Here is a 15,393-nt window from a genome sequence, read left to right as displayed (position 1 = left end):
ACCGATACCTTTTCCATTTTTCTTTGGTAAGTCATATCATATTCAGACAGCAAAATATCTGCTCCGTTGCAGTTTGAATACTGTATCCTGAAGTCTATCGAATGAAGGCTAATCATATTAAGCAATTACATTTAAGCCATTCAGAAAATAGTATTCTTTAAAGAGTTCAACAGAGCCCTCTTGATAGTTTAGACACCCACCATAACACCTTTTGTTGGAATACTTGATGCCAAAATCAGACTTCATTACAAACAAAATATCTGCATGTCTTGTAAGTTGTACTGGAAAGATTCAGAAAAAGAAATGCTTGGAAAAACAGTCAAATGTTGTTTAATCTGTTTATTTTGTAATATCCTTTTGAGAGAGCAGTGAATAATTTTAAGCAAAGCCAACAAAAGAGTAGCAGGTGGGGTGTGTGATGCTGTTTGTCAGTCTTAAGCTTTGTTGTGCCTTTCTTTTCAGGAATGACATGAATTGAGAATGACTAACGTGGCTTTATTCTGAAAATTTGTTGGAATTTTTCTGGACTGGGGCCAGACAAGAAACCTGAAGCATTTATTTGTCTGCTCCAAATTTCCATCACGAATCAAAATGAAATATTTTTGGAACTGCATTGCTATTGTGCGTACCACTAACACGCAAGGTAAGAAAAAAGAACTCCAAAACAAAATTCATTATATGGAGTAAGTCTAAAAAGTATTTCGGTGAGTGTTTAGCAATTGCGAAATATATAAATATGCTATAGATCTATGTAAAGAAACTTGATGTTGAAAAGTGCTGAGTAATATTTAATTATTCAGTTTAGTTGTGCCATCTGGTGGACAGCATAAAATCCCTTTCCACAAAGAGCAAGAGTAAAAATATGGGCCTAAATCTAGTTACTCTGTTATAAAATAGCAGTTTACCTCTGCTATAAAAGTTATATGTGCCACTTGCATTTGATTTATCATATTTTGTGATGCCATTTGTTTTAGAACGCTATTATACTTTGAAATGTTTGATGCCCTATTGAATGTTATTCTCACATCAACATGACTCGTCCCTAACTGTTGGTTTAGATCAGTGGTTCACAATCTTTTTTTCCAGGGGCCCCCTATTTTAACATTCAAATTTTTTAACAGCCACCATTATAAAAAAAAATGAATAATAATAAAAAAAATGTTGGTTGGGTGACTACAACACAAAATGTTATCTATACGGAAAAAAATTCAAATGATAAACCTCACATTTCAGACTTAAAACCAATTTTTGGACTCAAAGAGATGAGTCAAAATGAACATGGTACCTATTTTATGCTCGTAATAATTCTAGATACCGTATTACAGAACATTACTTTGCTACCATTGCTTTTGATAATAACATAATAGTACCTATACAAAGTCACTAGGACTGAATTTGCTGTTTCTAACATTAAATTGTTCACATTCAAATCTGTGACATTCTATAGGCTCTCCTGCATCATCTGATTAGTGTCTCTGTGCATGCATGCATAAAAAGGCAGTGTGAACATCACATTGATTTATCATTAATTGCATACACAAACTTATCACAGACATATGTATGTTTTGTATTATTGTAAGCAAATTCAAAATGGGAGAGAATCACATTCAGTACAAAAAGTGATTAATTAGTGTAATCTATAAGGCAGTTTACCCAAACCTCAAAAACAACTTTAGCAACATCAGTTTTTACTGTAATTAATTTGCTGAGTGTTCAGATCATCTTGTGCTCAGTTGTCTAAGTGACAGTGACTGACAAAGGGACTTTCAAGATCAGATGTTTCCAGGGGAGAGAAAATATCACCGAGGAAAAATCACAGATTATTCATTGGCAATCAGCTGGCTTGATTTTGCTTTGGATTGGTTTTGAAATTGGTAATGTGAACATATTAGTTTTGTGTTTGTTTCTTTTTTTGATTATTAGACTGGCAATTCACAGTGTTTCCAGTAGACCAATGGTGGGATGGTTCTCAAGGTAATTCAAGATTCAAGATTTTTATTTGTCACATACATGGTTATATAGGGAATATATGACCAGCAGTGAAATGTAAGTAAATGCTCATCTTCACTCTCTTACTCTGTTGTTGTCCTCTCCCTTTCTTGCTCTTTGAGGCTCATTTTGTCATGTTCTCTCTGCAGAATGTGGCTGTCTATATCAGTTGTCCTCCTGGTATCCAACTGGTGTTTGATGTCAGTCTGCAGCAGTCTGTAATGTAACTCTGAACAAAAGGATTTTCAGCTGTTTAAATTCTAACCCAGTTACACCCCACTTTCACTGTGAAAACTGTAAGAACCAGCTTCCAATGATGATTCAAGAAAAAAAATATTTAATATTGTTCTGTACAAGACATTTTGCAAATCAGACATTTTGACCTCAAAGTACACTGGTATGATTTTTCAGTATAATGCCTAAAACTGGTGACTCCCCGTGTTCAATCGTGCACATGCAGAGGAGTCGCAGGGAATTAAATGAGAACCACACCTTTGGAGTTATCAAAAGACAAAAGAACTCTTAGCCTCAGTGTTTGAAAGTGTGGCACTGTGTTCATTTATGCATGATCTGTTATTTTCAGTGTCTCGGAGTGGCTAAGTTTGCAATTGCAGTTCCACACAAACTCCGTCTCTGCATGTGCGGTGATTGTGGGTTACTTATAACATGTATTTGAAAATGCAACACGCACCAAGTACCAACTTCACAAATTTGTAATGAGAATTGTTGAAAAATATGTTGTTATAATATTGTAGCAAGTTATCGCTACAATATGATAATATTTAAGGTCTTTCTGTTTGATAATGTTTAATGCTTTTGATAATATCAATCAATCAACCAATCAATCAATCAATGTCCTCATTATTAAAATAAATAGTATATAATAATCAATAAACAACACAGTTTCAAAAGTATGGCCACACTGTGTTTTGGAACAAGGCTTGAGTGAGAAAAAAAAAAAAGAAATACTGGGATATGATGGGAAATTATGTAAAGCATGGTTCAAACTGCACTTATATCATAACCAGAAGTTCAGCCACCTACAAATCTATTCCCACTTTACAAAGGAGGATTTCGACAACTTTACAGAAAACAAACATATAAGGTAAACTTTTATACTTCCTCTATAATAACCTTCATCATAGAAATAAGAAGTAAATGAAACAAATAAATACATTTTATCGCTATTTCTATTTTTCTTTAATCATTCATTTATTTCTGTAGTTCTATTATTTTCCCCTTTGCGCAACATAGAAATAGAAAGAGAAAAAAATGAAATAAAATGAACGAGAAATGAATGATTGGAGAAAGTTTGAAATATGGAATTAAAAATCAACTTTAGAGTCTTCAATCAAGTCTTCTATCAGACTAAATTTCATATTTTTGCATTTCACATTTTTGCAATTAGTTTTTATTGATTGATTGATTGATTTCCTATTATTCGTATACATATTTGCATATAGAACATTGTAGATTTATTTATGTATTATTTTGACGTGGAAGTCAGGCAACACACACACACACACACATGCATATATATTATTATCATTATTATTATTATTTTTTTTTTTTTGTAAAGACAAATAATATATACAGAGAAAAATGTATACGTTCATATGGGGGTTTTATTTTGAAATCTTTTGCGCCGGTCCGCCATTTCGTGCTTTTTGGTTGATGCAGTCATGAGTTTTAAGTCTGGGGTTGCTTGAAAAGTTCAGATAAGAGAATAGTTAACTATAGTGAGCTCTGCAGAAAGCAGGATTTCACGTCTCTAAAGCACAGTCTGCTTTTCACTTCTTTTTGAATTGTGATATGTGTCCTTGCGCTTTAGTCATCATTCCGTGACGATAAGCAGGAGACGGTGGTGGTCAGGCCCTACCCACAGGTCCAAGCTCTAGGCCATTCATCTGCTTTGCCCCAGCATGTGCCTATTCAGCCCAGCCCTCCTGTAACTGTGGCCGCCCCATCAGTCCAACTACTACAGGGCCAGCAGTCCAGCGTCAGCGAGGGCTCAGTGAAAGTAACTTCATTTCCCTTTCTTCTCTCCTGTGAATTTATGTAATTTAAATGTATATAATTTTCAGAAATGATGGCTGTCTCAGTTATGGAGTTATTTCCACCACACACACACACATAAATATATATATACCGGACAGGACCTGCTGAGATATATATATATATAGAGAGAGAGAGAGAGAGAGAGAGAGAGAGAGAGAGACGGTAGTATTTACTATGTTTCTTATCTTTTTTTCTCATAGGTCCTATTTGTGTTTGTAGTATATTTCCATATTGTTGTCATGAAAGAACCCTCATACTTCCTGCATTTAACCTGCACTTTATAGACAGATTCACATGAGCTTTTGTCAACCAGCAATAACGCCTCTGTTTTGATTAATAACATCTAACGTTAACTGTTAACGTTGCTCTGCTATCATGGCTTGTTGACTGTTTGTAAGATTTACTCGTGCAACCGGTTTCGTTTCATGAATTAAACATTAATGCACCAAAAGTGACTGGTATTGCCATCAGCTAGTGCTTATCGCGCCTTAATAAGAATATTTGAAGTATTGGTGGATATTAACGTTACTTGGTAAAAGAGAGCGAATCGTGTGGTCTGTTTGTTGTTGGTTTTATTCGATCATGTGCTTTGTTTGCAAATAATTTCTGTGGTCCGTGTCTCCACCTGAACTATCATACAACTGAACTCTAGAGCTGGGGTCCCAAACCCTGCTTATGAATGGAGCCACCATCGTGCATTTTACATTGAGCCCTAGTTATACGCACCATAATCATGAGTTTTAAGTCTGGGGTTGCTTGAAAAGTTCAGATAAGAGAATAGTTAACTATAGTGAGCTCTGCAGAAAGCAGGATTTCACGTCTCTAAAGCACAGTCTGCTTTTCACTTCTTTTTGAATTGTGATATGTGTCCTTGCGCTTTAGTATGGTAAGATATTAAAACTGTTCAACTAGAATTGGTCTTTTCTCACAGATAATAGACACAAGATGAGTTCTCAGCAGTTTCCCAGGGCTGCACTGCCTCCTCCTGGAGCTGGACCAGGTCAGACTTCTACTGACAGCAGCGTTCCAGGCACACAATCAGGTAGCAGTCTAGACCATTTCGTTTCAGACTTTTCGGGCTTGTTACTATCAAAAGTTACAGTAGTGCAGTGTTATTTTACACTTAATTATTAAATTTCTGTACCTGAATACTACTGTTTATTTTATATATGCTTGTAAATTGTGTATTTCTTTTTTTTCCTTTTTCTTCTTTTTTTTTATTTATTGACTGTTCACTTGCCTTTAATCATGCTTGAACTTTCTCAGACTATAGTTTTTGCTGTGGTATATGAAGAAGTACTTAAAGTGTATGGAAAGCAAAGTTACAATGGTATAAAATTAGTGTCATTAGTTTTTTTGTTTGTATGTTCACACTGATGTTAAATTACATTTTCTGATTTGTGACATTACTTTTTAAGTACTGCTAAAACACTGCTGGCCACTTTCAGAAGTTATAGTTATTCTTTATTTTCTAAGAAAGAATGTGAAACAAATTGGTTATATAATTTTCATTTTTAAATATTTAAAAATATCATTTAAATTGATTTTACACACTTTAAGCAATATCGTAAGGTATCGCATTTTTTTTCAATATCGCACAGCCCTAATAATTAAATTTACTGAAGCACAATTTCTATTCTAACCCGTTAACCCAATTTTGCTTCTCTGCTTGTCATCAGATCATTTTAAGCTAAACTCCGGGAAAGTTTTCAGTCTGATGATCCAGTAAGTGAATGCATTCAAACAATCCGTCTAAAACAGCGCTAATATAAAGGATTAATAATAATTAAGCCCTTAAAGCTTCTCTTTTGTTGATAAGTGCTTCTCATTGTATGAGTATGAGAAGATGGTTGGCGCATATTGCGTCACAATAAAGAAGAAAAGATTATGAACTTTATATAGTAATCAATATATATAGTAAATTTAAAAAAAGGGTTTCTCAATTGATTTTTGCTTTTGTCTTTTTTTCTTTTTTTTTTCCCTGTGATGCAATATTTTTTCATCCTGTCTGTTTATACACACATAAAAAAAATTTTTTTGAGCATTGAACATAATTTAAAGTTCACATGAAATCAAAAGGGACCCTCTTTACTTTGTTCACACACGTTACTAGTCTTGTGGTGAACAATTATTCTGGGAAAGTTAATCCACAGGGAAAAAATGGTTCACAGCGCTAATATAAAGGAAACCAGGCTGATTACATCAGAGATTGCAGAGAGAACAGACTCGCGTTGCGTTTTCATTGAATTATTAATTCCAGTGTGTTTCGTTTTTAAACACGAGTTCTGTCATATTCTGTGATTGTCTCTGAAGAGAGCGAGCCCTCACACGTCGTGCTGTGTGAAGTACAGACTGATTGTCAACGGATTGTCAACACATCCCACCGCTGTATGTCCAGATGAGATGCAAACTACGGTTTCTCGACTGGATAACCAGTCTGATGTCACTTTACATATTTTATTAAAATTTTTCATGAGTTTTTTTTTTTTTGAGGCACTTTAAATTTTATGCAGTGTCACAGTGTTGTATTAGTGTTAAGCCTGCATTTAATTTTAATATCAACTAGGTACTGAAGTACCAGTAGGCCTACTTTTTGAGATCCCAGTTATGGGTATCACATATTGAAGGCTGATAAAATGTGGTAAATAATGTGTTACAGTGGGCAGTGAGGACAGCAGCCGTGAAGTGGATCACTCTCAGGATCCTCCACCTGGCAGCAGCAGTGGCAGTGCAGGTGGAATTGCATCAGACCCTGACAGACTGCAATCAAGGTAAAGACGATTGTGGTGGCGTACAGGAGTCGTACAGTAAGCACGCGTGAGTCCGTTATAATAATGCGTGTATGAGTGCTCTTGACGCAATGATCGCACATTGTATTTATGCACGGGCACAGACATTTCCGTACATTCATGCTGTTTCCATACACATTCAGGATTATATTTTGATTTTTCACTTGTATGTTGCTGTGTTTAGTTATTCTGAATGGATCCGTGTACTGTAGTAGATATATGCAGTCAGCAGGCGGTTGTTTTTTTTGTTTTTTTGGCATCTCCATGTGGTCCTGTTCGGTATCGCAACTTGATTTCTCTAAAATGTAAAAAAGCTCTTTGCTGTTGCACTGTACACATACTATAACATTCTTTTTTTCTTTCATATGTGCTTATATGGGCTCTTTATAGCATTTGGTTCTTTGGTGTCCTTTTGGAGTTTTTAAGTGTCCTTTTTTGGAAAGACATCTACATTTTTCTTGAAAAAAAAAACTTACAGAAAATACAGATTTTTGAGAATCACCCTTCAATCTTTTGATTTACTTTGCTGGATATAGCAAATGATGAAAAAATAAACATTTGAAACAAGATTAATGGTCTATGCTTAATTTAATGAAATGTGCGAGTATATATAAGTAAATATATAAATAAATAAATATATATACACACACACACAATTTGTTTTTTACATTTTAAATGTTAGTTTAGGGTCACATATTGGGGTCATCTCAACTTTTAGGCTACCTGTACCCACAAATTATGTTTGTTTTTTTTCATTCTCCAGGCTGCCCTGAAGTCACCTATGCCCAGTCGTCTTATAGCACCTGCTCCGGCCATTAGCCAAGGTCATGTTCCTGTTCCAGCCAAAGTGTCTGGACATATCACCGTTCCCCTTGAGAGCAGCATTGCTCCAGCTTCTATACCAGTGGCAACCATCAGCGGTCAGCAGGTATTGGCACTATCAATTATGAACTCCTCCTAGACTGGGTTCTTTAGATTGCACAGTGTGCTTATTGCGACAAACGTTTTGTGACAAATAATGTTTCTCCAGGGACAGAGTAATCGGCATCAACTAATGGCCACTAACGTGCAGATCTTCAGGGGCAGTGCATCTGCGCTACAGATCGGATCTCCTGCTCCTTCCCACACTTTCACCTCCCATCTGCCCAGAGGTCAGTGATTTCAATCAAACTCAGCATTATTGCATGAAGGGATAGTTCACCCAAAATGAAAACTTCCATCATTTACTTCCCCCTCATGTTGTTCCAAACCCCATATGACTTTCTTTTTATGTAGAACACAAAAGAAGACTCTTTTAAAACTGCATTCCATAACTTTTTTGGTTAAAAATGATCCAAAATCAATTATTGAGCAAGTACATAACCAATCAGTGTTCAAAACTATCTCCTTGCCTTAGCCCGATTCACAACGGTAAGCTTGTAATAATGTTTTCTAATTTGAGTGCTTCAGGTCGATTTCCGAGTTTGCCACCGTTCATCTTTGCGTCATTATGTCGCATCTGTATACATAAAGAAGGAGTCCTGGTTAGTAGGCTATATGGCATGTGTGGATGCTGCAGGTGGCGGATCATTTGTAGCCTCTTCTTACAGCAGCTGGAATAATTAAACTTGTCATTTTAGAATGAGTTCTATGGGACATTACATTTTTTTGAGGTTAAAAGAACAATTTCTTTTGATGACATTCGAAAGGTGTGACCGTTATTAGACTGTACAGAAATCAAAATCTACAGTAGGACTGTCACTAACAGTTATGTTGGTAATCGATTGATTATTCTGGTGATTAATCGAGTAATTGGATAAATTTTTATGGTAATAAAAATAGACCTGAGTGAACAATAGACTTTAAAATGACTTAAAAAAAAATATATATATATACTATATAATAGCAATGAGGCAGTAATTATTGGTTCAAATAAAATATCAAAAGCATATTGATCATATGGTTTTATTGAACAAAACGGTTAAAATACTCATGTAATAAAACAAATATAATCATAACGTATGTACATTATGTATTATAGCAAGTGCCTGCAGTGGGCGCCAATGGCCTGGCGATTGTTTTTACACTTTCTAGTGCAATCTATTCCTTGTATAATATTGACTAAACAACATTTAATTCAAATGTCCGCTTAATCTTTAATATTTGGCCAATTCGTTATGATAGAAATGCTACAGCCACTGTAATTTCTTGAACAAGAACATGTGGACATCAAAACATGCAAACTTTTATTTTGAAGTCGCGATAAGGAGTTAGCGTATTTAGAAAGATAATGATGTATTCTCCTGTGTTGGCATAGGTTTATAAATGATTTACCTTATAAATCTGATAGAATGGTGCACATTGTTCCCAGATGAACAAGCAACTCCGACTCTCAGCATGTGCAAAGATGGAGTTTGAGATGGTCTGCGTATGTAAATGATAACTGTTTGTGTGGAGCAGCATTTACTCTGAACGGAGCCGCTCTGAGATGCATATAAATAAAGCGCATGTGAAACCCGCAATACATATATTTATTTAATTGAACTGCAGCCTTTGTGAATTCACAATAGCACTATGCTTTATTATGATTTTTAAATGGTTTTCATGCTGCCTTATAAATGCTTTTCATGGATTCTCATCCGTGGAATGCGCCACTTACGGTATTTTGCCGCTTAATTCACACGGGCAAAATGCAGTAGAGGATTTTTTATAATCAAATACTCAAATTTATTAAAGGAATCGTAATACACACTAAATGCATGCAGTCATGCAATGTTGATGTTGTTAACACTAACTGATGAGAACAAAGTATAACTATAATAATAATTTCCACAGTTTGACGTGATCTGAGCTGCGATCGTCAGATTTAATCACGATTTAGCACGATTTATTGTAAAAAATAAAAATAAAAAATACTGACACAAGGGGGTGATCCTTTTTCCAACTCAGTGATTCTGTTTTTTTTTAATATTTAAATTTTTTTTCCTGGCATGTTGGTGTTATATCTTTCACTTGGATGTTATAAGTTGCACTGAGTAAATACAATTGGATAAAACAAAAACTGTGTCTGTCTTCATTTCAGGCTGCAAAGCAACAAAATGTGATTATTTTAAAGTGGGTTTTTTTTTTTTATTCTGGTAGAATGACAAAACATTTTAAACTGGTTATAATATATTGTCTAACTTTTACTTGGTATTCTATTTACAGTAGGCTATTAATTTTGCCCCATAGGTCCTGAACTCTCTATTTTCAATAAATAAATGACTGTATTGGCCAATGTTGACTTGAATTCTTGTCACGTTTTATGCAACAGTCTAATGTTAAAGTATATGACCTTTTTTCAGCTGTATAGCATTGGATTTGGCTGTTAGAATTAACAGATTAATTTTTTTACACAGGACTTGTTACTTTTACACTAGTCGACTACAAAATTTTCATTGAAACATAACTGAAATTAGTCAATTTAAGCTAAATGCAAAAATAGTTTTCAAATGTCTGTAGTTTTCTGGATGTTATGCACTTCTGTTTAATGCGAGAAATGACGCATTGACGCCTTTACATGATGAAAGTGACTTTTCTGGTTTGTTTGTTTGATACAAACTTTAGCCTACTGTAATAGTAATATCTGTGCCTGTGTTTGGTGTTTCAGGTGCAGCTGCTGCAGCTGTCATGTCCAGCACTAAAGGCCCTACTGTTCTCAGACCAGCCGGAGGAGGGAACGCAGGCCCTAGCCAACCTGCAGCTGTGCAGCACATTATACATCAGCCTATTCAGGTGCAGAGGCTTCACAACTTACTGATCACATACAACTAGGTAGGGTTGTGACGGTGAGGAAATTTTCTGTATCACCGTTGGGGTGGGAGGGGGGTGTTAGTTCGTTTGAGTTTCCTTCTTTTGTTAGCTTTCAAATGGCTTGTAAAAGTGCAGTGCGAGTTTTACTTTCACTTTCGAATTAGCGGCAATTGAATTGCCGCAATTCGCCGTCAAGCAATTGTTCGTTTGAGTTTTCCCTCTTTTCCTCAGATTTTTTGGCTTTCAAATAGCTTGAAAAAGTGCCGTGCGCGTTTTACTTTCACTTTCAAATTAGCGGCAATTCGGCGTTGATTCAATTCAAGCAACAATGTCAAACTCATAACTTTTATTAACAAAACTAATAAAAATACACCATATATGCCTAATAAAATAACGAATTACTTAGGCTACACAAAATTTAAATATTAAGTATATAAAACTGAAAATCAGCAAACACTGTGGAACCAAATAAATAAGAAACATAGAACGTTTATTAGCAAAACGAATAAGAAAGCTTGGAGGGACGGCATATACACCTTGATGTAAAATAAAATAAATAAAATACACAAAGTTTAAATAAAGTAATCAGCAAACACTGTGGAACCAAATAAATAAGAAACGAATGTTTAAAAAAACTTCCAGTCAATAGGCTTTTCAAAATCTAAAATATTGCCAAACAGGCGCCTTTGCATTTCCTTTCTAAAGAATCTTCTGCCATCGTCTTGTCTTTCTCACCTCACTCTTGTCAGTCAGCTCGACTCACTCTCCTCACATGATAAATAAAATCTGACTCCTGCTCCATGGTGCACTGTCATTCGCGCATGGTTCGGCACGCTGCATTGAGTGTTTACTTTTTAAAAGTGTCTGTCCTCTAACTGAACTAGGCTCAATTATTTTTGTTTCTATAAAAAAATCAAAATGACGGTGGGGGGCGGTGCCACTGTAAAAAATGACATAACCGGTGTTGCAGCTTAACACCGGTATAACTGAAAACACTGTCTATCGCAGCAAGCCTACAACTAGGCACAACAATCTGCTCGGATCTAAACAGCACTTAACGTAAATGTCATGTTTAGAGCAGTGACCTTTTTGACTCCAAGGCCCCCCATTGTCCACAGTGATATTCATAGCCACTATGACTTTTCTAGTTGTTCATGATTTACTGGATAATGATAATTAAAAATAAATAAATAAACCATCACACGATCACAATTTCTGCCCCATAAAATATTTAAGAGCTTGGTATAACTAAAAATGTCTCCATGATGGCTATACATTTGGTACATACAGTGCAAAACATTACTGATTTGTTGATCATTTCATCTAACTAATTAATTAATAACTAATAATTCCAAGACAAACACCATTTAGAACCTCATCTCTGTTAGCCAGCTGGTTTTGGCACCTTGGTTACGCAAGTAAATCAGACGAATATGCAACAACAATGTTCAGAACATTAGAGAAAACCATATGTATATATTTGCAAGTCATAAAAACACATGTACAAGGAGGTCCTGTTGCTTTGTAGTTACATTTTATGTTTCCTGTTGCTGCCGGTTTGCACAGTTGTGAAAAGGGTTTTCAAAAGCTGATTTGCAGTTCATAGATCTCCAACATCTTTCTTGAGTTCTTGAAAGTTCTTGATATTTATGCACGGTGTCTTTATTCACAGTCTCGACCTTTGGTGACCGCCTCAACGGCTATTCTGCCCACCATGGTGGCTCCCATCCCAGCTGCTAGAACCCAGTCCCCAGTCATTAACACCCCTGTCACACATGCTGCAGAGATGATTCATGGGTAAATGATTGTATCCATCTCTTTGCTCTTTTAACTCATAATATCATAATATTGTTTGGTGTTATTTCAATGATCTTGAATTTGTGGTTTTAGGCGACCAGTAACCATTCACCCTCCACCAACCACCATCAACATCCAGCGTCCCCCCACTCCCCGGGACACTGCCACGCGCATCACCCTTCCCTCCCACCCAGCTATTGGAACCCAGAAAGCTCAGCCCGCTCACACCGTCACACAAGTCAGTCCTACTATGAGCCTATTGATCTAAAATTATTTATATAAAGCAGGGACCCCACATTACACCCTAAAATATAAAGGAAGCTATATATTGAGTCATGTATATAGATGCTTTTATACTGTATTTGTAAAAAAATAAATAAAGTATGAGATTATGATGTTTTTTTAATGTTTTTTGTTTGAAAATGTCATGTTTTGACCCACTGCGCTGTTAGAGTAATGTTTGTATAAATCTTTAAAATAAAGCATATAGGGTGTTCTTGCTAGAACATAATACCACAAACTTTCTTTTACTCATTTATGAACTTTGAGTTTTTTTGTCTACAGAAGCCGATCTTCAACACTGTGACCCCTGTTGCCGCTGCCACTGTAGCTCCGATCTTAGCTACCAACACTGCTACTTCAGCTATTACTACAGGTAACTTTGTCCCCCAAAATTATTTACAGTGACACATTTCCATGTGGTTCATAACTTCATATAAACTCTGTGTACCCCAAAACAGGCTCTGCACCACATACCCAAATGACCAGTAGCACTATTGTCACCATGACAATGGCCTCTCACTCCTCCCATGCTACAGCTGTGACCACCTCTGCCATCCCTGTCGGTAAGCACAACCCATGTGTTTATAGCGTTCAATATTGTTTATAAATGCATAAATAGAAATTATAAACAAAAAAAAAACAAGTTTTTTTTTTTATTTTTTAGATCAGAACAAAAACAGAATAAATAACAAACAGCCTTTTCTTAAAACTAAATTGTGAACATATTTTTAAATGTAGGACAAATATAAATTTATAAAAAAAAACAAGTAAATAAATAATAGTGCACATTTATCTTGGTTAAAGGTAACATCAGAGCAAGCAGCCATGGAAAGTGGCTAAAGTACATGGCTAACTTGCACGTTTCAAATGATAAGCTATGATAGAGATTGATAAATGATAGGTAAATGTTTGCCTGCAGAGTTTGGGTGTCATGTTTTTGAGGTCATTTTTTTACCTTCTCTAAATAAATCCACTACTTTGGATTTCCTGCCCGACGTAATTACCACATGGAGCAGCCGTGTTGATGATCTGTCTTTCCTGGTCTGCGTGACTTTGACACTTCCTTTGGAGTTATTTTTTCTGTGACAGACCGATCAATCAAAATTTGGTCGGCCAAGCCTCTTCTCATTGACTAATGTTTGGTGAGCCCTAGTCGATTGTTGTAGTGAAATAGAATTAGGCAGCACTGAAATTCATAATTGATGAACTTCATGTTGTGTTCTTTAAACCCTTGTTTAAAAGTTTGAATGTATTTGAACATATTTTATTGGAATGCCCCAGTTGTAATGCAAGTTCAAAACTTTTTTTTTTATGACCTACGCTTACTCAGGGGCTTGTTTGGTAAGATTTTACCAGAAAAGATTTTAAAGAGAGAGAGATTTTAAATCTAGTATAATTTTAACTGCTGTATTTTTGTGTTTGTTTGGTTTTAATTTGTGTTAATGTAGCTCTTGTATTATCCAAACTCCGTTTTTGCTACAAAGATAGCCTTTGATGCTGACATGGCAATAAAAATAAATAACTTCTACTACTACAGAAAAACTTGAAGTGTGACCCTTTACTGTCCTTACAGATGAATTGATGGATAGATGGATTGATTTACCTTGTCAAAAACAGCTCTGTTCACAGTGACTCGTCTCGGTGCATGTTTCTTTAAATGATAATGAGCTACTGCTCACTCCACCCCTCTCTTCCATTTGGCATGTTGACACAAGAAGTGATAATTGCTGCCTTGGACTCCATTTATGGCTCAGAGGTGGTCTTATTCAAATAGCTAGCTATCTATGTAGAAACGGCTGCAAATTGTAACAGCTCACTGGATGACACAGTTTCAGACTCAGACAGTGCATAACAAACTGGCTGTGTGTTTTCTTTTCAGCTTTTCTCAGCTGGCAGACATGCCAGAAACCTAACTACATGCAACAAAAAAAAAGCTAAAAAAGTGAACATTTTATCTGATGCCCCCTTTAAATGGATTGATAGTTTGTTTGATGGATGGATTTGATAGTTTGTTAGAACTCGATGCACTGATACCACTTTTTCCAGAACGAGACCGATACTTTTATTTTTGTACTTACCGATACCGAGTACCAATACCTCTATTTTCAAAGCATTTGTAATTTTTAAACAGTTTGGGTACAGAAACCAAAAAAAGAAGAATCATGTTAAGCTGGCTTCATTTAGCAAACAGATATTTCCTGCAGTTACTTTCACACTGAATTATACCTGTTCAAATGTATTGTACAAGCTTTTGTTATATTTTCACTGTTCATTTTATTGCTCTGTGGCAGTGGTTCTCAAACTTTTTACAGCAGCGTATCCCCTGGGGCATTTAACATTCTTCTGTGTACCCCCTCTCTTCCACTTAGACCGCAGTCACACCTTTTCTATTAAAGGACAATATTTGCCCCCTTAAATTGATTTACAGGTGCATTTTGTTTTACCTTTTATAGAGGCAAATATTTTCTATCCTTATTAATTGTATGTCATGTTTTATGTCATATTCTTAACATTCCATTAAGTGTATTATTAATATAATAAATAAAGCATGATGGCATAAATGATGGCAAATCGAAGTGATACTTGTAGATTTTAAAATAAAACCACCAATAGGTAGCGGCAAGTTGCTGTCTTAATGAGCCAGGCGTTGCGTCATTCATTCATCCAGTAATGAAACAAAATACTGTGGTTATGAATGGGTTATTAA

General features: G+C 35.6%; 1 protein-coding gene across 1 annotated transcript in view; it reads left to right on the top strand.

Annotated features, from left to right (window-relative positions):
* The first annotated feature begins 1,962 nt into the window (after positions 1-1,962).
* LOC107552246 (histone deacetylase complex subunit SAP130-like) overlaps positions 1,963-15,393 on the top strand; it is a 41,707-nt gene continuing 28,276 nt past the window's right edge. The window contains exons 1-10 of the mRNA XM_016234102.1: positions 1,963-1,974; positions 2,139-2,207; positions 3,821-4,009; positions 7,600-7,764; positions 7,867-7,987; positions 10,465-10,589; positions 12,280-12,404; positions 12,498-12,642; positions 12,969-13,059; positions 13,145-13,249. Of these exons, the coding sequence (XP_016089588.1) occupies positions 1,963-1,974; positions 2,139-2,207; positions 3,821-4,009; positions 7,600-7,764; positions 7,867-7,987; positions 10,465-10,589; positions 12,280-12,404; positions 12,498-12,642; positions 12,969-13,059; positions 13,145-13,249 (1,147 nt within the window). The remainder of the gene's footprint in view (positions 1,975-2,138; positions 2,208-3,820; positions 4,010-7,599; positions 7,765-7,866; positions 7,988-10,464; positions 10,590-12,279; positions 12,405-12,497; positions 12,643-12,968; positions 13,060-13,144; positions 13,250-15,393) is intronic.

The sequence above is a fragment of the Sinocyclocheilus grahami genome, unplaced genomic scaffold (genome assembly GCF_001515645.1).
Source record: "Sinocyclocheilus grahami isolate Dianchi unplaced genomic scaffold, SAMN03320097.WGS_v1.1 scaffold444.1, whole genome shotgun sequence".
Lineage (NCBI taxonomy): Eukaryota > Metazoa > Chordata > Actinopteri > Cypriniformes > Cyprinidae > Sinocyclocheilus > Sinocyclocheilus grahami.
The sequence above is the reverse complement of the archived record's forward strand: the minus strand, read 5'-3'. Positions and strand labels throughout refer to the sequence as shown.